The sequence below is a fragment of the Pantherophis guttatus genome, chromosome 2 (assembly GCF_059756535.1).
Source record: "Pantherophis guttatus breed Tessera chromosome 2, ASM5975653v1, whole genome shotgun sequence".
Classification (NCBI taxonomy): domain Eukaryota; kingdom Metazoa; phylum Chordata; class Lepidosauria; order Squamata; family Colubridae; genus Pantherophis; species Pantherophis guttatus.
Window position 1 is genome coordinate 173,457,178 of NC_142064.1, and position 27,622 is coordinate 173,484,799.

General features: G+C 39.1%; 1 protein-coding gene across 9 annotated transcripts in view; it reads right to left on the reverse strand.

Moving 5' to 3' along the window:
* The window catches only part of ADGRL1 (adhesion G protein-coupled receptor L1), a 142,699-nt gene that overhangs the window by 58,903 nt on the left and 56,174 nt on the right, over window positions 1-27,622 (reverse strand). For 8 of the 9 annotated variants that reach the window (XM_087887318.1, XM_034407234.3, XM_087887322.1 and 5 more), the window contains exons 2-3: window positions 10,071-10,216; window positions 1,049-1,265 (exon numbers count right to left, since the gene is read on the reverse strand). In XM_087887318.1, coding sequence (XP_087743444.1) covers window positions 1,049-1,265; window positions 10,071-10,140 — 287 coding nt within the window. In that variant the 5' untranslated portion in view covers window positions 10,141-10,216. Of the gene's footprint in view, window positions 1-1,048; window positions 1,266-10,070; window positions 10,217-27,622 lie in introns of those variants that run through there. The other variant, XM_087887320.1, reaches the window with a different exon arrangement.

Genomic DNA, 27,622 nt, shown 5'->3' on the forward strand with positions numbered 1-27,622 from the left:
TGAGTGCAGTTAGCCAGCCAGTTCTAGAGCTCCCCTTATCTAGTGTCATCCAAATCCCACTTGTCAATGAGAATGTTTTGGGGAACCTTGTCAAAAGCACTGCTGAAATCGAGATGGATTCTATCCACACTATTTCTCATTAAAGTAGTTACCTTGTCAAACTACTTAGATGGAAAAATTTCCTGGAAAGTCTGTGAAAACCTGACCTGTATACATAATGGAATATGTGGAGACTTCAGGGAAATTTTAATGAGGAATAATAAATAGAATAGTTGATGGCTTGTATAAACTTGAATTATTTTAGGGTCAAAACAATGAAGGTAGACTGGCTGAGATTTGAATTGTTGAGCAGTTGTCATTTTCAGTGCTGTGAATTCCAAAATTTCCTTTGTAATTTATTCTGTTTGAGGTGACCCACTCACCCACCCTTTTCTGCTCATTTACTCCAAAACATATGCACGTTTTGTCTTTTGTTAGCCTCTCCTGGACAAAGTGTGCTCTGGTATCTATAATGAAACAGATTTTCAAACATCTTCAGTAAGCTGAAGGTTGAAAGTGGATTTCCTTTTAATTTCATGCAGGGTTCATTATGTGAAATCTAGTTGCAGAAAAACCTTGGTAAACTGAACCAAATACAACTAGCATATGACCATAGCTAGATACTAGATGATAATGATGATGATGATGATGATGATAGTATTAAATTCCACGTTTACTTTCAAGTGATCAGGAGGAATATAGGATACCCCTTGTTCATCCTTACAATAAAGAACAGATTCCTTGCATTTTGCTTCAGAGAGTCACCCTGAATTCCAATATTATGTGAGAATTAACACGCGCCAAATTTTTAACATTGTACATCAGTATAATTATACTCCTCGCTGTTATTTTTAAGACATTGAATTGCAAAACTGCTCAGATTTTGCTTTTTTGCAACTTCTCCATCTCTACAATATCATTTTTTTGGACTTACTAGCATGACACAGAGAAAGATTGTGGAAGAAGGATTGTTCCATAAAATTTCCTGGAGACCTATAAAGCCATTTACCTTTGGGACATGATTTTGAAGGCGTCTGGCAGGTAGCACTGGACATTCTCCATCTGGAAAGGGTCAGCATCACAGATCTTGTCATCTGTGCGACCATAGTTAGCATTCTCCACCATGATGACATCACTGCCTGGGCAACGCAGCTCAATAGGATAGCCCTCGCATGCCAGTTCCCGCCGAACCAGACCAAAAGGTAAACCAGCACGGCTTAGGCCTGCTGGAATGAAAAAAAATGAGAGAGTAAGGGAACAAGTTAGTATGCAACTCAGTCCTGAAATTCAATTCCATCTCCTGATTGCTGGCTGTAATTTTCTCCCCTGTATAAGTATTCAGTGAAACCAAAGCCTGAAAAACCTATGGTTATTTTCCACGCTACACAGAATAGGAGATAGATAAATCAGAATTTTGTTTTTCTCTTATAATTTGTCTTATATTTTGCTTGTGACCTGCAACATCTCTCTCCACATCTTTTGTTTTCAGTTTCAGTCCTTGATGAGAATAGTAGGGATCTGGAATCCTTTATACTTTCACTGTGGCACAACTGGGTAGGTCTTAAATGTGAAGCTATGTGTGTCCTGGCACCACCCAAGAAGTAAAAACAAAACAAAACAAAAAAACCCCACTGGCTCCTATTTGTTGGACTGAGCTGCATATTCCACCTAGACTCTACAGATTCAGGCAGGTATGTCTTTAAAAACCCAGACATGTTTTTCATAAAGCTCTTGGCTTCCCACACCACCCACTTTAGAGACAGCAGCTGAGAAAAGGGTCTGAGAAAATTCTTTACAATCCTTTTGAATCCTGCAAGGTTTTGTGAGACTGAAGAGGTGGAGGTGGGAAGTAAACAAGAGGAAAAACCATTTGAAGGCCAAACATGCCATTAGGAAAGTTTCCAGAAAGATTCGTATTAGATGTATCTGTTTATTTTTGTTAAAGGAGGATGGGAAAAGATAACAACGGACACTGAGCTGGAAGTCTACATTTGCTGAATACTGTCACCATCCCTATAAGCCAGAGAGACAATGACACCAAGCATCTATCCCATCAGTTAGATCTTTGGAACTAGTTCCTAGTCATCAGACAATTGTGGTTAGGTATTTATTACAGAAATCTTTCTATATGAGATAAAAAGATGTGGGGAAGATGGTATTAGGGCCCAGCTATTCCTGGGAATGCTATAGGCAAAAGTTCACTCTGACACACAAGGTCCAACCTTTTTACCATTTCTCCCCCTCACCCAGATTCATCCTTCCTGTGCTTTGGAATATCTACCTACCTTCAATGACTACCTTTATCCCAAAGATTTCTCCATTGTAAGTTTGCTGTAACTGCATACTAATGTCATGTGATGTTCCAGTTACAATGAAAGCTGTCTCAAAAAGGAGATGACTCGTTGCCTAGTGCACAGATGATCAACAGGTCACCTCTTTACATTATAGTTCTTGTCCTCTGAATGATAAACTAGAAGGATGAGGCAGTGTTGCTTCTTAGCTGGCAGGTACTGCTCTCATTTTGTGGTCAGAATTGCTGAAAGGTAAGTTGCAGCAGCACTATAGTATGAATTCAATCAATCAATCAGTCAGAATAGAACTTGAAGGGACCTTGGAGATATCTTCAAATCCAACCCCCTGCTCAACCAGGATACCCTATACTATTTCAGACAGGAGGCTCTCCAGTCTTTTCTTAAAAACCTCTAGTGATGAAGCACCTACAACTTCTGAAGGTAAGCTGTTCCACTGGTTAATTGTCCTCACTGTTAGGAAGTTTCTCCTTAATTTCAGGTTGCTTCTCTCCTTGAGTAGTTTCCATCCATTGTTTCTTGTCTTGCCTTTTGGTACTTTGAAAAATAAGTTGACCCCCTCTTCTTTGTGGCAGCCCCTGCTAGTCCTTCTTTTCTCTAGATTGGCCATGCCCAATTCCTACAATCGTTCTTCATATGTTTTTGTCTCCAGGCCCTTAATAATCTTAGTAGCTCTTCTTTGCACTTTTTCCAAAGTCTCAACATCTTTTTTGTAACATGGTGACCAAAACTGATGCAGTATTCTATGGGTGGTCTTACCAAGGATTTCTAAAGCGGTACTAATACTTCACCTGATTTTGATTCTATGCCTCTGTTTATACAACCAAGGATTGTATTAGCTTTTTTTCATAATTCCTTCAAGGGATGACTAACAAGGACAAGAGCTTGACAAAATGGTAGGATAGCAATGAAACACTTGTATGATCTAGAACACTTTTGTATGCGAACTGATGAGTACATTCCACAGCATCATCCAGAACAAAATGTCCCAGTTGCTCAGAGCTCTATTTGCTTTGGCCTACCTTCTTCCCAGCTGCTTTAGCCACCACAATCGGCCTCACATTGTTTAACATGTCCATTTTCTCTCTCCTTGTTTCCCAAGGAGAGGTGTTAGTGCATCACCAGGTAAAAATGGCAGGAAGAGCTTAGCAGTGGTGCTTGGGGGCATGTTATGGCCCCATCTGGCAGAACATCTGCATTCCTTTTGGGCTTCTTATTTCTTCCTTGCTGGTTGTTCTAATCAGCCAAGAAGCTCCTGCATTCGACTGCAAGGGCAATTGTCAAAGCTTCTAGTGGGAAGCACACATTAGTGGCACTCAGGACTTCAAAGGGAAGATAAGAGAGGGGGCTAGAAAGCAAGCATGTCATAGATGCTCTTTGTCTAATTTTTCCTTCCCCCTTGCTGGGTTAATGGAAGAGCCCTGTGGAGGCAGTCTGTAATTAAACCATTAGCTGAGTAACTAACTAGTACAGCCTGGCGCTTGTGTTTGAGATGTGGGGAGAGCCCAGCAGACAAGAGAAGGTTGGAGCTGAAAAAAACAGGGCAACTGAGAATAGCAATACCAGTGGAGGACAGTAAATGAAGAAGGGATGAAAGAGCTGGACTCCAGTAGAAAAGGAATCCATCAAAGCCATGGATTTTCCCACTGGTAGCCTAGGGAGAAGCTCTCTTCAATAAAGACCACAGCCTCCCAACTGCATCTTAATGTGCTTGCAATTGCTAAGACTATGGTACTGATTTGATTTCAAGCCAGAAATGCCTAATTGTAGATATCAGAATTGCCCCCAAATAATTGGCAGCCTGAAGTGAAGAACCAGATCCTTTCGACCCACAGTATATCCAACAGAGGCTGGCTTGTAGCATCAACACAGCCAACAGAGCAATGTCCTCTGCTGCAACGGAGAATAACAGGTAGCTTAAAGGGATGGTATACTTAAGTCTGTTCTCCAGCAATTCACACTTACTCCACCCTCCATTGGTCCTGGTAAGTGTGATCAGAAACTTTCTAAACACTTCACGGGCATCACATTGTGGAGAAACCTTTATTTCCACCTCCTCATTCCATTAGCTGCTTTTACTACAGCTTTTTGCTACATGGCTGTGATTTTGAATAGAAAGATGATCACAGAGTTGGGTACTGTTGCTAGCTCGAAACCCCAAATATCTGTGTCAGAAGCTTTAAAGGCTCCAGCAGTGTGTGACAATGGTCTGCAGTGACAATGCCATCCCTTCTTTGGTCTAATTTATTTCCTTTCCTTTCAGCCTGGCTGGACTTTTGTTTTACTTCTCCACAGCAAAAATGAAGGTTAGCTAAAATGACAATTATGAACAAATCTGAAACGTCTCTAAGTGGCAGATTAGGACTTACTCCTTCTTCACATAGGCTGATTCTTCCAAGGTTTGGAGTCCTAAAGAATTAACTTTCATTTCCAAATCTGAACCTGGCAATCCTAAGGGTGGTGTGCAAAGATGTGTATATTTTTAGTAATTGCTTTCCAATGCTTATAACTTCCCTCTTTACTCTTATTCCGTCTCACCATTTCTAGCCTTGTCTTCTTTCCCCTTCACCACAAGATGATCCCCTAAACCAGATAGATGATGACATCTATCTATCTGGTTTAGCTACAGGAGGGTGCATTTCCACTCTGGAATACCTATGTATGCTTAACTCACTGTGGACACATAAGAAAAGATATACCAAAGAATCAGAATTGGGCAGAAAGATAGAACTGGACAGGCAGATGGCCAGGAAGATTTAATTGACATGAATTGACTCTTTATTCCTCACAGAATACAGAGTCCTTCATGCTCAAAAAATCATCTATACCCTTAGTGTGTTTATGACTTGCTGACTTTCAGATGGCAGATAACAGAAATCCTGGACATTCAGGATTATATGTCCAAGATTATTTATTTAGTAAGAAAAATGGGGAAATAATTTGGATTTTTGTTTGCTTGTGTGACCTCTATTGTCCTCCTAGGTGCCAATTATGTTTCTGTCCACTATTGTTTTATGTGGAATACAGATGGCCATTAGCCTTTTCTCTTCAGGTTTGAAGGTCAGTCATCTGATTTTGTTTAGAGACACACAGACACTTCACTCACACACAGACACACAGAGGCTATTGGCTTTAAGCATCTCCCAAGTGCCAGGCTGTTGTCAAAGGGATGTAAGAAATGAAGGATCAAAAACAGCCATCACTATAGAACCATCTTGAAGTGAAAAGCACAGAACAGAAAGGTCCTGATTTGGGATAGCTTGGAAGATTCATGGTGAAATCTCCTCCACTAGAACTTTCTTTAGAAAAGTAGAATGCTCATCTCTCACAACAAACTGGGTAAGACAGAAATCTCATTAGAACCGCCTGCTTTCTTGCAACATTGCACAGGATATTTGTTCGTAGTTACATACTTGTGTACAGTATAGTTACACACTGCCTACATGTCCATTTCAAAGTGATGGTTATTACCTTCAAAGTTCTCCACAGCTAGGAGCATGCTTCCCCCAAAGGTATGCTTGAGCCCAGCTGTTGCATTTTGCAAGGCTGCAAAAACTGCTTTTTTAGCATAACTTTGGTCACATTTTCTTCTTGGTTCTTTTATGCATGTGAAGTAATTTTAATTTGGTTTGTGACTTTCTGCTTCCCTCCCCCATTGCTTCAATTGTCTTTAGCTTTGTTTTATTGTCTAGCAGTCTTAAGACTTGTAGATTCTTAAGTCACCCATTTTTGTCACTCAAACAAAAGTTTTGGCCCTACTCATTCTGAAAGAGATGGTCAAGATTTCTTTTAAAATTAAGGTTTTACCTACGATCCTTTGAACTAATTAAAGTAAACTTGTCCAGACATCACACTGAGTTACATGTTACATTACATGTTCACATCTTTTGCTAAGTCAATGGCAAAGAAATTTGTTTCTGATAGCAAGAGGAATACAAAAAAAGTTTCATTTTAATCTGATTATAGTTTTATATTCTAAGCAAGGATCCTGATTTAAAACACAGGCCTTTGAGTCCATGATTTAAAACTGATTAAGGTTTGTTTCCAAAAAGATTTCCTGTTTTAAACTAAGTTAAGGTTCTCTTTCTGAGGCATGGGAGCAGGGTTCTCCAGGTTTATCTCTCATTTAAAATCTTTCACACAGAAGCCTAAGAAAACTCACAGAGTTTGAAAACTCATATAATAATCTGCCTCTGGCATTCAAATCTTTTCACAAAAGACAAGACTTACATATAATGATTCTGATGTGTATTTCTCCAATTTTGTTTATTGTTTCATAAAGTTTTCAATATTTGAAAGGCTCAGGGTAGGTAACAATTATCAATTCACAGTCAATGATACTAAAACAAACAGCTGGAGTAGACATCAGAAGGGCTTTAACAAATTGCATGTACTCAGTATTATAATGACCAAGCCTATTTTAAAGCACTTTTCTCCATATTTTTTTTCAGAATCCAAATTGTCAAGTTAAAAGCGCACAGGTGCAAATGGGAAACCGAGATTACCTTTAACTCTTAATTTAGGCATGCAAACTGACACTACTAATCAAATCTGGCTAAGTGAAAACCCAAGAGGGTGATATGGAATAAGATTTAGGACAGAACAATGGTGGGTTTCAAAAATTTTTACTACCGATTCTGTGGGCATAGCTTGGTAGGTGTGGCATGGCTTGGTGGGCGTGGCAGGGGAAGGATACTGTAAAATCTCCATTCCCACCCCACTCCATGGGGTGTAAATGGGGATTACTGCAAAATCCCCATTTCTTCCCAATCAGCTGGGACTCGGGAGGCAGAGAATAGATGGGGGCGGGGCCAGTCAGAATTTTTACTATCGGTTCTCTGAACTACACCAAATTTCCACTACCAGTTCTCCAGAACTGGTCAGAACCTGCTGAAACCCACCTCTGGGACAGAAACCATATGGCTAAGGCAGCAACTTTTCCATCACCTTAATTTCTTGGCTATGTTCATGGTACAAAGAGAAGTAGAGAAAATCATAGCACATCAGTTAAAGTGAAAACTATACTAATTTGCATAGTTCATATAGCTCATCATGGGATTAAGTAAATATTATTTCACAGGATTTTTGTAAAAAAAAAAACTATAGGGACTATCAAAACATGTAGCACTTAAAAGATATTTGATAGGCCAGTATATATGTGTGTAAGAAGCATTGGTGGTTAAATATATTAGCCAAGAGATGTTATCAAAGTGGACAAATGCTCAAATACTTGGGTCTAAATGTAGCTGGCTTTTAGTGGTTCCAATAGGCCAGAGGTGTCAAACTCACGTCATCACGGCAACGTCACCTGATGTATTGGGACTTTTTTCCCCCTTCGCTAAATCGGGGGCATGGCCAGCACATGACGCATCCGGCCCGCGGGCCAGGAATTTGATAGCCCTGCAATAGGCAGTACTCCATTACCTATCTCCCTTTCATTCAAAATCTGAAAACCCAAAGCAAAAGAAAGCGAGCAGAAGGTGTCTCACATTAGGACAAACATGGCAGGCAACATTCTATGAATTCTGAGCATTTCACTTTAGGAAACAAATCTGTTCTCTTTCCTCTTGGCCTTCTGAAATATGGTAGATCTTCAAGGGTATGTTCATCTAAACAAATAGAGTCACCCTGTATTCTCAGACTGAGGATGTCCGTTCTTCCTCTTGGCAGGAGTCCTGAGACTTCTAATCAACTCTATTCTCACTAGTGAAAGTCACCCAGTCTAAAAGATTAAAATATGACACAGATGGTGGTGTGTGGATCCATTTTTAAATAAAATAAAATAAAATATCTTCTGCCACTCCTTCTCCTCCAGGAACTTTAGAGATGAAGTAGTACTTGAGGGATGTGGGATGTGGATTCCAAAAACAGGAAATATTTAATATTATATAAAATTGAATGTGCAAATGCCATATAATCACTGAAGAACAGTCTCCTCCCCAATTAATGTATGCAGGACTATAATACAAATAATGAAAGGAAATCATACCTTATTTTAAGGAGCACCCATTACATCCTCATCCATTTCCCCCCTTTTCTTTTAAACCAAGCTGGTAACTTTCAATGCACTTTTTTCTGCATTCTAGTCTAGTCCCTGTTCAGAAACCTTTTAGGATATCTATGGGGATGTAAAAAATGTGAAATCTATGGGGACAAACCAAAGCTGAAGAAGACAAGAAGCAATGGATGGAAATTAATCAAGGAGAGAACCAATTTATAAGGAAGGTGAAATTTCTGACAGAACAATTGATCAGTGGAATGAGTTGCCTCCAGAAGTTGTGGTCAGTCTAACACAGGAGGTTTTAAAGAAGAGATTGGACAACCATTTGCCTGAAATGTTCTAGGGTTTCCTGCTTGAGCAGGGGGTTGGACTAGAAGTCCTCCAAGTTCCCTTCAAATTCTGTTATTCTGATAAACAGGATTCCTGTTCTTAATATCAGCTGTACACTGATTGAATATCACATGTATGAGCAACATATGAGGGTATTTTGGAAAGCAATTAATACTTAGCCAACACATGAAATATATTAATAAACTGCCTAGTAGAACAATCAATTTCTTTTCCCCCCAACTTTATCCCATCTAGGATCTTTAGATATACTATATTGGACTACAACTTCAGTCATCCACACCAGAATGTCCATCACATCTGGAAGGTGTCAAATCTGAGAAAGCTGCTCTAACCATAATGTGGGAAAATATGTATGAGAGGATGAACAAGAAACATTAGTCAAGATGAAAAGAAACATGACAGGAAGACTCAATAAGCTTAAAAACAGGACCAACCAAGGAAAAAGGTTAGTTATTTTTCTCCTTATCTGCCTTGTCTAAGATTTGATAACAAATTTGGTTGCTCCCCCCCCCCCTGAATTCTCTTACCAACAGTTCTTCTCAATTGTCTGAAAAAGGCTTTGGTTGGAAACCCATTGCTAAACAAACTTTCCTTCTTAATGTTCACTTTCCCTGTACTTGTTACAAGTAAGGGATGCCTACCAGAAAAAAATGATATAACAGTCACAGTAGTTGCTAGAAGTGTTCAAAAATCTTCCAGGTGCATAAATTCAGTATAAGCACCAAAATAGACTGCTAATTTTGCAGAAAACTGTGTCACCCCACAGCAAATATATCTAACCATCTATTACTAGAACTCGGTCTCCCAAAAGCAGCTTCAGGTTATTTCCTTACAAGGTTTATAATGTTAACATGCTCATTCCTTTTGCTGTTCATGTTTTCCCACCCCAGGACCTTAGAACTGGAATTCAGTAACTGTCCAAAGAGCACTGCCAGAGTACCAGGATCTCCTTTGCATTACTAGAGGCAAGTAGCCTCTTCTTACTAGTTAGGAAGATGTGATATTAAATACAATTTGATCAGGTACCTACTGTATATACAGGAGACAAAGAGACAGGGATTTCAACTGTAAACATTGTGCATTTCTAAATAAAGCAGTCCTGCTTTTAGTACTTAATTGGAAAATATTTTGACATTGTCAAGGGAAGTTGCTAAACACTATTCTAAAATTCTTTTTACTGTTTATTGTGAAAGGAAAATAAAAGGTTTTATTTCAGAAATTGCAACAGAATTCACATTTTTCATTTTGTCTAGAAAAGAAAGTGTCTCTCTTCCTCAGCTTTTTCTAGCGTCGGGTGGTACAGGTTCATGAATTAATTCATTGCAAGGCCTGCCCTGTTTTTGGAAGCTGCTCTCCTCTGTTCCTCTTACCTTGTGTGGCTGAGGTGACAAGGACAGTGGTGATGCACAGGCTCCAAAGGGCATGGATGAGCTGGGCCATCCTGCAGTGAATGCTGGAGTTGTCAGCGACCAGGAGCCACTCTGTTCATCCCCAAGGAGGGTAAATCACAGCAGGCCTGGTGGAGAAAGAGGAGAAGATTTGAGTCAGGAATTAGCACAGGGGTGAGTTATTACCTGCTGTCCTTAATCTGCCTCCTATAGAAATCACACTAACATTATTTTTCCTGCTCTAAATGATACACCTTGTTGTCCTTAATCAGCCTCTCCATTCTTTGGCCCTTCAGATTAACATATCTATCTCTTCCCAGAAAAATTAGAAGCCTTTTATGAAACCCTGTCTATTCTCTCTAGAAGAGGATATTTGAAGAATCAAAACACTGAACTGGAATTACTGTTTTTATCCAAAGGACATGTACCCCAAAAGAGTAGATTTTTCTCAAGAATACTTTCATCAGAACATATTGTGCAATAACATGAAACCAATATATCCAGACAAGAAGTAGCTGGAATCCACAAGGATTCATTTCTGGCCATTGCTAGAAAATAATAAAAACATTCGAAGCAGATTCTCCTTATACCTCTCTGTTTTTCCAAAAGAGAACTTGTTTCTCTGCAGGGGGGTTTCGCCCACTTACTCATTCACACATCTCAAAACTTAAGACATTCTTGGAACAAATCTTCAACAAAACACAGCTATTTATACTTCCATTTAACTTCAAAAACAACAGCCACATAAATGTATCCTCCATTGAATGCCTCCAAATCAAATGTTTACCAAAGACTGATGTCAGTTAGAGATGTGTTTCTTCTGAGTTCTTGAAACAAAGGAACAGTGGCAACCTTTCTAATACTTGAAAGCTAAGGTAACTTTACTGCAGTGGTTTTCATTTTGTTAAATGATATTAAGAATTTGTAAAAGAAAAAGGAACAGCTGAGAAAAATTCAGAAAGTTAAAACAAGGAGTTAGTAAACAGAATTTATAAGTGTCATAAACAAGATTAGAATGTTCAATATTTTATTAATTGGATTCATGTAATTCATGAACATATATCACTTTAAAAGCTACAGATGGTTGTTAAAATCCAAGTAATACATAAATATTATCAGTACAATAAGCAAAGTATATATCTTAAAATAAGATTCAAAGTTACTGTAAGTTCTATCGAAGCTTTTGAATATTTATTTTGATTTAACAGATTCTTTAGAGTCAGAATATTAAGACTTCATATTAAGGGAAACTCAAATTTTGGATAGGATACAAGCACGTATATAGAGGTATAACTGAGTTAAATTCTGTCAGATTCAGACTTATATTGGACATTATGAGATATTCTATTAGAAAGTAAACCGTATTTCTGTCTTTCATCTCTTGTAGATAATAAAAAACAACAACAACCAAGAACACTGTTTCAGAGTTTCCTTGTCTGCTGAGAAATTCCTGTATCTGAGACATGGAAGCAGTTGTGCGTTGAGAAGAGGCTGGAGGCACAAGAGAGCATCAATCTAGTGTATCCATGACATGTGCCAGACTTTCTGGATCTGGCAGTCTCCTCGTGTGAACTGAGTATGGGTCCTGGAATACACCCAGCAGTTTTGGTGGAAGCTTGTCAATTACTGACAGTTTTGTCCCTGAGTAAAACTGAATAGCTTCCAAGGAAACTCAGGGTTCTCCAAAACATCATTTTCGAAGTCCTCTTCAGTTTGAATTGTGCCTTTATTCCCCACCTCCCAAGATAATTTGGTTGAAACCATGTTAACAAGGACCCACCCACCTTTAAAAAAAAAATCCTCCCAAAGTACCTCAACTCCCAAACCCCCTGAAAAGTCTCTTCAGTATTCCAGCATTATTCAAATATTACCAATAGCAATATTGGTAAATATTATCAATAGCAATATGGTAGTAATGGTAATGGTAATAGTAATGGTAAATATTTGAATAAGAACTGAACAAAATAAGGATTTTTTTTCTTTGCAGTGTTCTGTGTATTCCTTCAGTACGGTATTCCTTCAATAAAGGAATGGGCAAATTGAACTGTGTGAGGCTATGGAATCCATGTTTTGGTTTGTAAAATTCAGTGGCACAGTTGCCAAATTATGCAGTGTGGTTTTCCATCTTTCTGAGACATGAATCGCTATAGACCTGATCTACAAGCCCTAATATAAATATAACACCATTATATGTGTTGGTTATCACCTTTAAAGCGCTCCATGGCATAGGGCCTAGCTATCTTCGAGACCGCCTGCTGCCACCGACGACCTCCCATCGTCCCGTGCGCTCCCACAGAGAGGGCCTCCTCAGGGTGCCATCAGCCAAACAGTGCAGGCTGTTGACCCCCAGGGGGAGGGCCTTCTCTGTGGGGGCACCTACCCTCTGGAATCAATTGCCCCCAGAGATAAGGAGAATCCAAGACCTCAGTGCCTTCCGCCGTGCCCTTAAAACCTTCCTTTTCCAGCAAGCCGGGCTGGCCTAATTTTTAAAGTGTTTTTAATTGTTTTGTTTATCGTTTTTAATTAATGGGGCCAAATTTATATATACTTTTAATTGTATTTTAATATTTGTACTTGATGTTTTTACTTGGCTGTTCACCGCCCTGAGTCCTCAGGGAGAAGGGCGGTATACAAATTCAAAATAAAATAAAATAAATAAATAAATAAATATCTGCCATTCAATTGGCTCAAAATTTAGGTGAGGGAAAAGGATAAATCCTTGCCCTGTGTGTGACAAGACCTCACCTATTTGGGGTGTGATCAGACATCATCTGTATGCAACAAAATTTCATTTTAATGTATGCCGATTACTGTACATTCAAAGTGACAATGAAGTTATTATCCCATCCCATCCCATCCCATCCCATCCCATCCCATCCCATCCCATCCCATCCCATCCCATCCCATCCTATCCTATCCTATCCTAACAGCCTGGTCAGTGGCCATACCAGCATAAGCCCTGGCACAGGAAAAATCAACATCCACATTTGACTGTTCATGGTGCTTAAAGCTACCATGTCTGGGTGTTCCAATGATGCTTTTCAAAAGGCAACTGGACTTTCTTGGTTTTTTTTCCTTGAAAATGTTTAACTTCTCACCCAAGAAGTTTCTTCAGAACATTCCCATACAGTCAGAACTGAATTGAGAATCTCCATAGATATTTACCATGTCTGGGCTGCAAAAAACTAGATCATCACTAGATGGCAGCAAATAGAGTTTTCTGCTGTTTTTTTCCCTCCTATCATCTAGTGCTGTGATGGCGAACGAACCTATGGCACACGTGCCAGAGGTGGTACACAGTGCCCTCTCTGTGGGCCTGCGAGCTGTTGCCCCAGTTCAGCTCCACCATACATACATGTGTGCCTTCCGCCAGCCAGCTGGTCTTTGGGTCTCTGCTGCACATGCGAGGGGGGTGGGGTGCATGTGCGGGGGGTGGGACACGCGCATGCTTGAAGGGTATTGCAGGGCTGCACATGCATGGGGGCAGGGCATATGCTCGGGGAGAGCATGCACAGGGTGCATGCATGGGGGCCATGCACGCATGCGGGCAGGGCGCATGCATGGGGACCATGCGCGCATTGCATTTTGGGGGTTTGGGCGTGTCCACTTTGGACACTTGATCCAGAAAAGGTTAGCCATCGCTGATCTAATAGTTGTCTGGATGTTTGCAGATAATTGTGCCCAATTCTGCCTATACATATACTTGAAGTTATGAATTAGCATTAATAAATATGCAAATATATTCCAAATTAATTTGCCCTGGTTTTATTTTTGGAAATTTGGTTACTCTATTTATGACAGTTCACAACCATGCCACTCTGACTCTCCCCTCTCCCTCAAAAGTTGGGTATGGCTCCTTTTCACCAAAGAATTGCAAAAAAACCTCAGCAGAAAATTAGCAGGAAAATATTTCATGTCACAGATATGAAATTATAGGAGAAGCTTCACCTAATACATTTTGGCTTGTCAGACCACTCTTGATGGCACCGGAGCTCTGTCAGAAAAACACAACAAAGTCATACGACTTAACAAATAACACTATCAGCATTTGTTATGTGTGTATTTCTCATATCAGAGCACAAATAATTCCTTAAGGAAAGAGGGTAAGTTACACAGAAGACCCGAAGAAGAGATCAATAATGACAGCATAGTCTTTCACCGCAGGATTATTCTGTCCAGCTTCTCAATCAGATGGCTTTTGGTCCCTGCCTTGAGGGGAATCTGGTGCAGCCAAGCGTAGGAAAAATAAGACACAATGTAAGCCACAGCTATATACTGAAAAGATCATACTCCCCCTTTTCTAGATGTCATTTACTAGATTCAGCTATAGGGGGATTCAAGAGACAGGCCACACAGGCTACCATTTCATATTTATAGCAAATTTTTAGACTAGGCAGTTGTCAGCTGCCAGCCTAAAGGACGTCTTACAAGGACTCAAGACTTGAAATGTCAGTTCCAAGACTGCAGAACTGCTTCAGGGACTGACTGCGGGGAAGCCCAAGAATACATGGCCATTCTGCCATATATCTGAGATGCTTTTCTCTCTCTTTCCTCAGTGACTCCTTTCACACACATATACTGTAAGATTGCCAGCAACTTTAGCTTTAGCATTTCCAGAGAGCCAACGGCAAACTGCTTTTCTGCTCGCCTCTGGTTTTTTTGTTTGTTTTGTTTTCTTTTCTTTTCAAAGCTTTTAAGTATTGCTCTGGAGTCTATTCTCATAGCCCTTGGCTATATCTCTAAACTTCAGATGATGTGCATCCTGTACCTACTGACCCTATTTCTGACACCAACAACTAGGTCTCTGCAGGACCATGAATCTAGCCACATGTAAGAGTAAAAATGATGTCCATTAGAAATACCAATAGCTCATTTTAAAGACACTTGCTGCGCTTAATAAGGCCTTCAGGTATTTGGTGAGGGAAAAAAATAAAGATTTATTTAGTTGTTGTTCAGGGACTGGGTCATCTTTTGACAACTGGAAGTCATATATTTTAAATTATTGTCTTTAGCAGTCAAGGATTATAGGAAAGAGGTAATTATGTGAAGCGGGCAAGGCTGACTTTGGAGAAATTCTGCTATAGTATCAGATGAGGTTTTCTACAGAAAATCAGTCCTATTCAGAAAACATTCATGTATAGAGCTAAATATATGAGCAATAGTGCTTATTATGCTCACTACATTGTGACATCTATGGTAATCCAAGAGAACACAATCTAAGAGAACACAACATTGACTGCAATAGGGACCTTTTATGTGTACATACAGGCCTGATTGTGGTACCTTCACTTTGTAACCATCAAGCAGGTTCTTTAGGAACTTCAATAATGTGACTTGAGAGATGCTGGTTTCCTCTCCTAGCATGGCTGGGAGCTGCAAAAAAGAGGGCTGGGCACCCATGTGTACTGCAAAATATTGGTTATTCATTCCTGTATTATGGTATAATAATACTGAGGTTCCTTTTCATTATGACTTAACAATTAGTTTACTTGCCCACAACCAACTCAGGTTTTTCTGAAACACTATCTTTGAACATCCTGACCTGGTATAGAACAAACAAGCATTCCTCATCCTGGGATTTCCTAAAAAATTGGAATCAATTATTTGAATGGAAAAATTTCCAGTTGATAAGTTCATTTGCCATGCCAGGGTAGAATCTGCTTGTTCAGGCCAGTTATCACAAGAGAATCTATGGCAGGTCCCTCGTCATTATGATGGGGATGACATAGACTCCTCACTGGCTCTGTTATCCTATGGAATGCTCCTCCCTTCCCTACCTCCCTACTCCCAGAGATCCAGAGATATAAATGGTCTCTACCTTACTGAATTTTCTAGCAAGTGTTTAATTTACTTTGCTCCTTGACGATTTTAGTGAATTATTTTGGATTTTGTCCTTGTGGCGTTCCATTCAGAGTCATTTTGGAGGTGTGGGCTGAGCTAAAGCGACCGTGAAAAGAACCATGTTTCATGCAAGCAGGATGGCTTCAGGTTGTTTTTTTTAAGGTGATTATGTAAAAAAATGCAGATTTCTGATTTCTAGATAACATAGTAGAAGAAATGGCAAACATTTATTTTTGCAACAATTCATCAAGAATCATTATGTATTATACTAATTTTTTAATTATATGTTTTAATTAAAAGTTATAGTGAAATATTATTATATTTATTTAATGCCTCTGAAACATATTTTGAAAAGGTTATTTTTGATTATTTTTTAAGATACCAAAACATTTTATTTTACCACTTCCTGACCATATTAGTTTGGTTTGCATACAAATATTTTCCAGTTGAATATTTCCTGGAAGAGCCCCACCATGGCCTGATATTCAGCTCCACTTTTAAAACCCCCAGCCAAATCTTAATGGAGGATTTTGTGAGCTCTAGTTTCAAAGTAACTGGCTTGCACCCATTTAGGGAAACTTCATGTAAGGTGTCTTGAAGCTATCTTTGTGAGTAATGGATTGTATCTAATGAAAAATCCCCAGTTAAGAAACATATGCTTTTTCCTACCCCTTAACATCCACATTTGACTGTTCATGGTGCTTAGAGCTACCATGTCTGGGTGTTCTAACGATGCTTTTCAAAAGGCAACTGGACTTCCTTGTTTTTCATGTAACTTTCATGATCAATATTTTTTTATGGAACATAGTCAATTATTGGAAAGAATATCATTCTTAGTAGAAATAATCACATCTTAATAACTACTGGTCAACATCTTTTCCTTTAATCAATATATGTTCAGGCATCTTTAAAACTATTTGCATGACCAAATATTAAAAAGACATCCTTTTATGACTAGAATTTTTTGCCTTCGTTAAGATTTCTGAAGCAGATTACAAGTGGGCTCTATTCTGAAGTAGATGAAGTGTAGGATCCCATCATAGCTGATAATTCCTTGCATCAGCATGGACCACTGCACATTTCTCGATAGCATAAATTCTTTAAAATTAGGAAATTATTTTTATCTTTGTAAAGACAGTGCCCTCATCCAATTCTCAAAATTAGGATAATAGGTTTCATAGATAATAGATGCAAATAGATGCAACTTAATGTGCTATGTTGAGGTGATGTTTTTACAATATTAGGTCAGTGAACAGCTAAAAAATAGTGTGTGAGCTTTCTTTATGTTTGCATTGTCTGCAAACAGATGAATGCATTTGAATTCGTCTAATAAAAGTATTGGCTAGTGAGGATTTTTTTTTATAGAACATTCTCTTTTGCAGCCAACAGAACAACTTTGGCTTTTTGCAACAAAGCACTTCACCATTTCTAAATGGTGCAACTGCTTTTCATTTCCCAATGACATTTACCTTCCTTGGCTTTGTGCCATGTTATGTAGAATGTAATCCTGTCCATTTGGTCAGAAACACATTTCCCTTTGTTCAGCCAGCATGGATTCAGGGATCCTAATCAAATCAAAGGTTGGGCTTTTTGTAATGGTTTTTCTTTTGTGTACATGAATTAAAATGCTGTCTATGAAGATAATGATTCTTTTTGTATTTCCATAGCCTTCTCATTTTTTTCTGAAAAACTTTGGGAGTATGTATTATGATGGAAAAGTTAAAAACAGACTCTCTCTCTCAAAGGGTGTGATAAAGGTAGTCAATTTAGCCCTCTGATTGTCAACAGCGTTTTCCAGAAGCCACCTGGGACATACAGCCTGGAAAATACATTGTCTTCTGCCACTTGTGAGAGAACAACTTCTATTAATGGAAATATATGCTTTTAATGTAACTTTAAATTTCAAGAGCTAGACATATGCATCTCTGGTACAACACAGGCATTGTGTTTTTCTTAATTATGTAATATTTAAATATTTATTTTACAAAACATAGCCTGCCTTTTTGTTCGCAAGCCACTAATTTTTTTTTCTAGAATCATTTTCACCTTATAAAGAATGGAATGATGTATCCCACAGGGTGTTTGTATGCTCCATGGTTTCCCATAGGTTTAGGACAAAATATTCACAGGGTCATCCTTTCAGCACCTTCTATTTCCCCCAATTTTAGCAGTTATGTAACTGCTGAGGAACTGAGGAAGCTATCTAAGGTTATGACTGTATTTTCAAACTAGCTGCCCAACAAATTCTTAAATGTATGCCATAGTGAGAACATATCTTTGTGAAATTAAAAAAAATGTCTCTCTACTACTGCTGTGGCCATTATCTGAATATATGAAGCCCAAGATATGGATACAATCTTTTGGAAAACAGTAGTTCATAATATAATGAATCATTTGAAACCTAAACATGTTATCTAAGGGAGTGTACCTTGTTGCTTCCGAATGCAGAGCTATGTTTTTCTGGACTTTTGTAGAACTGTGAATGAATTCTGAAAATAGCTCCTGCAATATTTATGGAAAGCGGGTTATCTCCTTCAAGACCTTCTCTTATTGTCCTTAGACTCTGATCAATTCGCAGAGCCTTGCCATCTCTATGGCTTTGTGAAGAATTAAGTCCTGCATTAGCTGAAATATTGCAGAAAGACTTTTGTCTAGAATTCCAAGCATCGATCTCCAAGGTGCCCCTCTTTTTAAATTAATAGATGCACATTTAGACTATTCGTTAACGCTCTAACAAATTCTTCAACATTTTCCCATGCTTCTAAGTTCTCTGCCCTTTCAAAAATGACATTCCTCTCAAGGATGTAAGTTGTTGCGGGATTCAAATTTTTTTACTACCGATTCTGTGGGCGTGGCCTGGTGGGCGTGGCTTGGCCTGGTGGGCGTGGCATGGCTTGGTGGGCGTGGCCTGGTGGGCGTGGCAGGGGAAGGATACTGTAAAATCTCCATTCCCTCCCCACTCCAGGGGAAGGATACTCTAAAATCCCCATTTCCTCCCGATCAGCTGGGACTCAGGAGGCAGAGAATAGATGGGGGTGGGACCAGTCAGAGGTGGTATTTACCGGTTCACTGAACTATTCAAAATTTCCACTACCGGTTCTCCAGAACTGGTCAGAACCTGCTGAATACCACCTCTGGATGTAAGGGATATCAAACTTTAACCAGAACATTCTTAAAATTGGGTTTATCTTTAACAAAGGGAAAATATTAATACATGTTGTGGGTTCCTTTCCTCATTGTACAAAAGAAGAATTTATTGTGCCATCCATTTGTCTCTTTGTGGAGCTTGGAGACTAGGGCAAAGCTAGCAAATCATTCCTTCTATTAAGGCTAAGACACAAGATTATTAAAACTAAAGGCTTCCAGCGTAGGAAACAATGCAATATTCTTTCTCTAATTAGGAAAGCTGAAATTTAAAACAAAGGCAGCTGTACATATCCTTTCAAAAAGGTCCTGGAGTGTCTAATTGTACAGCTGATGCTTATCAGACAATAGTGGAAAATCAAGGTGAAAATTCTCCCTAAAGTAAGCTCTAAATATTTCGAAGAATGAAAGAAAATCCTGCTTACCTTTTCCTAGAAGAGAGGGAAACCTGGAAAACGTAGTCCTGATATGCATGACATACCATTACCTCCCCTCCCCCCAAAAACTATTAGTACAGCTCTTGGCTACAAAAATATTGTCCACCTAGACTTGACTTCTAAATACACAGCCAAGAAAGAATCAGTGGACACCCCAGTCAAGAATTAAATATTAAATTGTTTTATAATACTATTCATTCAGATGTGACAGGGTATCTTTCTGTCCTATTTTACAATAGCAACTCCCCTTTAAAAGAGACCTCCAGTTCAAATCTGCTTTAAAGACAATCATAAAAATATAGAGCAATATAGTACATGGACAGCATAGTGAGTTATAGCTAGTATTAGTCATCCTAACTCAAATTACAATAATTCATTCAAAAATCTAAAAATTTACAGTTTATGCCAATACACATGCTCCTCATTTTTGATGACGCATCTCCCCCTTTTCTCCCCCATTTTTGAAATGAAGAAATAGCTTAACGTACAATTAATGTCCATGCTACTTGATAATTAGAATATAATGACACTATCCAAAACACACCCCTACCTTGGTTAAATTAAACACTGAAGATAATAACTCATCACCACAAGTCAGAAAAAAGGAAATAAAGTCTATTAGTCCACTGGCATTATTAGAAAAACCTGTAAGAAGTCATATCATCCACAAACTAATTTCTACCCAGCTTTTTTTCTTTCTCTTTCCCCCTCTTTATCTCCATCTTTCAGTTCTATCTGAAAATACTTCTTGGATTAATTTAAAATCTTTAATTTAAAATCCAGCATCCCACTTTACATTATGAGAAGCCAAATAACTCCAGGAAGCAATAGTATAAGAAAGAAAGGCCTTCATCATCACATCTGGTAGACAGAGATATACTTTTTATATACATGCAGGCTTCACTAAGTTATTATCCCTCAGGAACCATGTCTAATCTTCTTTTAAATCTACTTAAACAAGTGGCAATTAACGCATCTTGGGTTAGTAACTGCACAACTTAATTATGTGGCAGGAATCTCCAATCAATTAGATTTATTGGTGTGTCCCAAAATCTACTATGTTGAGGTGTGAGAAAAAATACTCTCTGTTTTCTCCATACCATATAAATTGTGTTTCCAGTCTTAATTTCTCTAAAGTTACTTTCACTAGTTAACTGAGGACTTTTAGCCATCATCAGGAAAGTATTTCTTCATTGTAGAATTACATAAGATTTAGAAGACACTGTAAGTCATCTACTTAAGCTCCTAGCTAGATACCTACAGTACAGAAATAAATTCAGATGTCTCTGGTTATTCAGCCTCCATTTGAAATCCTCCAGTTGAGGACTCTACTGCTGTAATAGGCAAATCTTCCCATTACTTTCCAGCTTTTCCTGTTTGGAAATTCCTCTTAAATTCATTGTGAATCTTGTTTCTTTTAATTTTAACCCAATAGTCTTTGTTTCAATAAAGAAGAGGCCTCCCACTTTTTGGATGTGAAAGCTGTATGAATATCTGAAGATTACTATCATACCGTATTATTTTGTCTTTTGCAACCCAAACATTCCAGCTTCTTTTATTGTTTCTCTTGACCTTAGTTTCTAGACTCTTTATCATACTTCTTATCTCTCCTTCCAGTCTCCAACATCACCTCCTTTTTAAAGTGCAATGCCCAGAATTCAGTATTGTACTCAGTCCAACCCAGTCAGTATATAGTCAAACAACTACTTCCTTTGATCCAGATATGAAGGTTTTTTAAATGCAGCTTGTTATCCACATTAGCTTTTTTAGTTACTGCATCATATGGATATCTCATGTTCAAATACTGGTTGACTAGAACCTTTGCTTCCTTTTCATGCACAGACTGCTGTTAAGTCTTCCCAATACTGAATCTAAATATTGGAATTTTATTACATGGACACAGAACCTTAAACTTCCTACAAATGGATTTGGCCCAATGGTCAAACTTCTCAAGGTCATTTTGATATATGTTTAAGGAATTAGCAATCTCCTTAGCTCAGTGTCACCTGCAAATCTTGTAAGAATAATTACCTCTAGATCAGCGGTGAAATCAACTTACCTTCACTACCAGTTTGGGCGCAGGAGTGCGTGGGAGTGCGCGTGCACTATGCACGTTCCTCTGCTGTGCATGCACAAAACCTTCTGCGCATGTGCAGATGCTAAAAAAATGGGACATAATGACATCCCAGCAGGTGGACGGAGCCTCCCACTGCCAGCCCTACCGGTTCAGTGAGCCGGATAGAACCAGGGGGATTTCACTGCCGATCTGGATTTTTTTCTCCACATTTCAGTACAGTGGCAAATCAGATTTATTGAACATATGGCGGCATTTGATTTTTCTTTTTGATTTCTTTTCTTGCAGTTTCTCATATTTTTTTCTTCTTGGAATTTTTCCCTCAAGTGCGGGGTCCACTTTTTTCAGATCAACTGAGTTCATTCATTGGTTGCAATAGGAATTGATCGGCCAACTTGCTGCTTGAATATTGTGGACACTGTCATCCGGCTGCCTTTCAAACTTGAGGTGGGACTTAGAACTCACAGTCTCCTGGTTTTTAGCTTCGTGCCTTAACTGTTAGACTATTTTGATGTTATCTTTTTCACTGATGCAACAACTAAGGGTTTTTTTTCCTCCCAATCTTCTGAAATCAAAGATTTCCCATTTTTATGTAGGGATTTAATTTTTTTGCCCCATTTTATATTTACTTATACCAAACCTCACATACGATACAATTGCCCATTCCTAGAGTTTAGAAATTTGGAATTAAATTCAATGGTCTAGGATCTTTCCATCCTGAATAATCAGAATTTTTACACAACTCTCATTGCTTACCTTGATTCTAGATAATTTATGAACACCGAATGTCTCTTCGACATCCCCCCCCCATTCTGTTCTAGAATAACTGCTCATGCAAACCAATGGAACAGTTCAATGAATGGAAGTGGAAACAGTTCACAGAATAGGAGGTATGATTTTTCTGTCTCTCTGAAGCCTTCCGGGCATCATTAATATCTGTGAGAGTCCCTGAAACCTTCAGATAGGATGCTGAGGGGAGGGTGTCTCTGTCCACTCGTGTAACAATGAATTGCACTCTCTGTTCTCTCTGCTGTAGAACAGATTTCTCTGTATCTCCATCAATCTTCCTTTTTCCATTTTTTCCACTACACAGCTCTCTGCACTGTCATCTCTATTCTCCCATTTTTTCTTCTCTAATATCATTTCCCCCCTCAAATACCTTTTCTAGTCCCAGTGCTAACCATTCTTCTTTCCTCAATGGTACACACAAATTTTATATCCCACTAAGAAAAACGCACATACAGGCAATTCAATAGAATAAATCAGTTTTGGTGGGCATTGGAATATAGAGGTTACTGCATGGTAACTTGAAGAATACTGAGCTCATGCAGAAATAGTTAAAGTAGAAATACTTGAAAGTAAATCGTGATCAGATACCTACACCACATCAGTACAATGTATTGAAGACAATAATTTTTTAAAAAAACCCTAGCATATCATCCAGGACATTCCCATGCCTGAGGTTTTCCATCACCTTAATCACTATGCCACATATTCACATCATTGTTGGTAGATAAAGATTCCCTTTCATAAAGTGCAGTGATTATAAATGAGGCAGAACTTTGATTAATGGATTTTTCAAGTTCCAAGACAATGGACCTCTAGAAGGCTTTATCTGTTACTTTTCTCAATGCACCAACACCTGAAATTTAACATAGCATTAGAAAATAGGACTGAACATATGGGTTCTGATCCAAAGCACCATTTATATAGAAGATTTGATCAATGTAGGGCTCACCCATAGCCCTTGCTCACTCAAAGGAGGGTGTAAACATGGGATTAAGTATCTCTAACACAGAAAAACAATAACTCGCTCCTGAGCCTTAATCCCCCCTGCTGGTAGGCAGATGCTGCACCAACTACTACTCAATCGTACCGGAGGTCTTAACTGAATTAAACACAATGGCTCTTTCTTCTCCTTGGCCACCTCCTGTGCTACAGCTCAGAACAGAATCCTCTTACAGAGTATGACCAAAGGAATGTCCACTCAGTAATGGAACAGTACATTACGCTGTCAAAAAACCTTACACCTCTTTCCATTGCCTTGTATGGGAATCGATTTGCATTCCCTGACCTAGAAGAGTAATAAAGTGTGCTTTGAAGAAAGATTTTTGGAAGCTGATTCTAGGAAACTCTTAACAATAAAAGAGACATCTCAAGCTAGGAGTTCTCAGGACTTGTGGGTCCTATAAAGGAGATCCACAAGTCCCCAAGCTCTTTTACATTCATTCGGAATGTGAGTTCTGCATATGAAAAAGGAAACGCTTTGTTGGAGCGAAGCATAATAAATCACTCAACATTTTCAATGAAGTCCACAAAAATAACTAGCGTTAAACTGCTGTCTTCCGTTTCTCTCGCATCCTAAGCCTTCTGCTATTCTTCCTACGGTAGTTCTTCCTACTAGTTCTTCCTACTGTGGTGGAAAGGTAGTGCAATCCCTGTGGGAAAGAGTGTTTGTTCCTGAGCACTGTAAGTCTCCCCGGCTCACTAACGTGAAGGAAAAGGCTGACAGCTACCGCACAAGGGAATGAGAAGATACAGATGTCCGAGTCTTGGCTTCAGTGCCTGGTTCCCTGGCACAGAGACAGTGATTCCCCATAGAAGCTGAGGACACAACATGAGCGAGCAGTTGTAAATTTTCTCACAGAATAGGGTAGTAGGAGATGGGGTAAAATAGCACCGTATACATCACAGCCAGGGAACACTGTGTTCTGAGCAGGATGCTGAGAGCTGAGGCAAAAATCACTTCCATTGGCACCTTCTGTGTGCTAGCATGGTGACTATTCAGATTTTGGGTAGCCAAACTTGACTGATCTTTACAAAAGTTCAGCCATATTGGACTCGATTAGTACCTTGGGTAGGAAACTATCAGGAAATAATGTAGTCCAAGAAATAAAAAAAGAACCTGGAAAAAACCAATGACAAATTGCTTCCTTATGGTTGAAACTACAAGCAATTCAGGTTGACGTAAGAGGGTCTTTATCTTAAACAGATGTTCCTCCAAATCCTACATTACCTACAGTTAATGCGAAGAACAATTTACCTTCAAAGAAGGCTCTGCCACACAAAAGGAAACATGTATACGCCTGACTTATTCAACAGATGCTGTTTTGTTATTAAATGCACTTGTGCAGGGCACCCCAAATTTTTTCACCCAACCTTGATAAACATTCTGAATCTACATCTTGACACAGAATACTTGTTCCACTGAAGCTCTACACCCAATCTTTTTTACTCTACTAAGATCAATAATGGGGTATTAACTTCTGTCAGAAGTTTAATCACAGCTAAATGCCATGTATCTCTGTGGTGTAATGTTTCTATGACTGAAGATGATCACATGAGCTAATTGAATAGTATAATACATACACCACTGACCAAAGTCCCTGCTATTAATTTTTCCAAGGAAATAGCTGTCCCAAACTGCCAATATTCAATATTCAGATTTTTTTTTATTATCAGGCACCAGGTGGGGTTAGTGCTCGTCCCAAACAAGCACTAAATGTGACTGGTCACAATGATGGCAAGAATTTACAAAGTGCTTCAGGGAACTGTTGTGGTTTTGATATGTATCCAGTGAGGAAAAGGCTTATCCCACCAAGCAGCCTTAATGCCAGGCCAGTGTGCAGGGATGGTGCAGAAACCACCCTTGCTCCAACCTCACCTCCTTCCCTCTTTCTTTGCAGTGCCTGGCTCTTGACCAATTGTGTCAGCTCTTAATGATGGGAGAGATTATCCCTGCAGAGTCTTTCATGTTAATTTCCTGCTCTGCCAGGCAAACTGACTCAAACCATCCCAGCTTAAGCTAGAGATTTAACAAGCAGGCGGGAAATTGTCCCCCTGCCTGCCCTTTCCCGGAGCTGAGAGAAAGCTGTTCCTCTGCTGGGCCTCAAGTCTTTGTCCTGGGATGCTTCCGTTTAGTGATTCTGGGCTTTCTGAAATGGGACCAGGAATACACTTCCCCAGGCAGGGCAGTGTGCATTAAAGACACTTTCAAAACCCTTTCCCTAATTATGGATTTATTAACTCTCCACAAGGCTGCTCTCTTGCTTGCACTCTCTTGGGAAAAGATGCGGCTTCTTAAGAAACTGCCTAATTACATCTAAAACTGCCAAATTATTGCATTACCCCCAAGAGGGCAGCGATGTACATATCTCTGCAATGTACACCAGGGTGAGACAGCAGCCAGATGTAGGCCCAGAAGAGATGATTATGCAGGGGGAGCAAAAAGCCATTTGTCGTTGCATGCTGAGCAGGTGCCACATGATCCAGTGGTTGAACACTGGAGTGGAAGCAAAGACAACACAGCTTTTGCCCTTCACTTTCGATGAGTGGGTTTTATTTCTAGGTGCTCGTAAGCAGATCTTCTCTTTTAGCTTATTTAAACCGCATGTTCTAGGGATGGGTTCAAACCGTAACCCCGTTCCTTTGTTGGTATTGGCAGCATCCAACTACAGGACAAACAGTCGACCTAGAATAAAGTAGATTCGTGCCCATCTAAATCATGACAAAAACGTGACAGCATGTGAGGATCATCCCAGGAAGATGTGTGCTTTTACAACTCCTTTATTTCCCAGGCCGCAAAAGCTTCTTGGGATGGGAATTTTGCTTAGCATTGACCTCCCCTTCATTGCCAGACACATGGCTAAAGCGGCTGGATTCTGGACTCCCAGAACCAGAAATCAGATTCACACAGGACGGGCATCTTTTTACATCTCTCATTAAACTTTGTGCACTTTCAAGCTGGTGCCTCTTTAGTTTATTTGACTGGAGCCTTCTGCAGATTAACTCACCACCTGGACCATTTGATAGATCGTTTACCCCAATCTAGTCATACAGCAAATATCCGGTCTACAGTAGATCTATTCTTAATTTGGGGGTGTGAAGGATGATATTGACAAACGAAGCATGTACTGATGGGAAAAGGAGTATGCAATGTGTAAAGAGGAGATCTACACTGAAATTGCCATGAAGAAACCAAACAGGTCTTGCCCTAGTCATTGTTTGGAGAGAGGAGATGCCTTACGAAAGGCTGGATATATGAAAGGCAGGATGCATGCTTGTGGGTAATATATTAAAAGAGTTCAGTAGCTTTAGTCAGAGTTGAGGAACCACATTCAACACTCCAAATAGCTATCCATGAAACCAGCTGCTATGTTATATTGCAATTTTAGTCACAAGGAAAAGCTATACTCTTGAAAGAAAATCACTTCCTACCAAGAAGTGCTAGAAGTCCTCTGCTCGCAACAAAATATCGTATGCCACCAGACTTGAAATTCTAGGCTTAGAAAACTTAGAACTACACCGCCTTCAGTATGACTTAAGCGTGGCTCATAAAATTATCTGCTACAATGTCCTATCTGTCAATGACTACTTCAGCTTCAACCACAATAATACACGAGCACACAATAGATACAAACTTAAAGTGAACCACTCCAAACTCGATTGCAAAAAATATGATTTCAGCAACAGAGTGGTCAATGCCTGGAATGCACTACGTGACTCTGTGGTTTCATCCCCAAACCCCCAAAATTTTAATCTAAGACTGTCTACTGTTGACCTCACCCCATTCCTAAGAGGTCTGTAAGGGGCGTGCATAAGAGCACCAGCGTGCCTACCGTCCCTGTCCTAATGTTCCCTTTAATTGTATTCATTTTATGTATTCAATTCATGCTTATACTTATATATATTATCTAATACGTACTTGAGAAAGAAAGAAAGAAAGAAAGAAAGAAAGAAAGAAAGAAAGAAAGAAAGAAAGAAAGAAAAGATTCGTATTCTACACCAGAAATAAACCACTATTCCAAATTGATAATCTGAAATACTATAGCTTAGTGAAGGACTCCTTGTATTTATTAATTTTATATATTTAAAGTATACCGCTTTGTAGCTTTAAAAACCCCTTTAAAAGGTTACAACAATTATAAACTATGTGTCAAAACCAAGACACAGCATATATTTAAGTCAGTAATTCTGAACAAAAAATGTCTCTCTACATATAGAAAGCAACATGTAACAGTATAGGAACTTGATGGCTC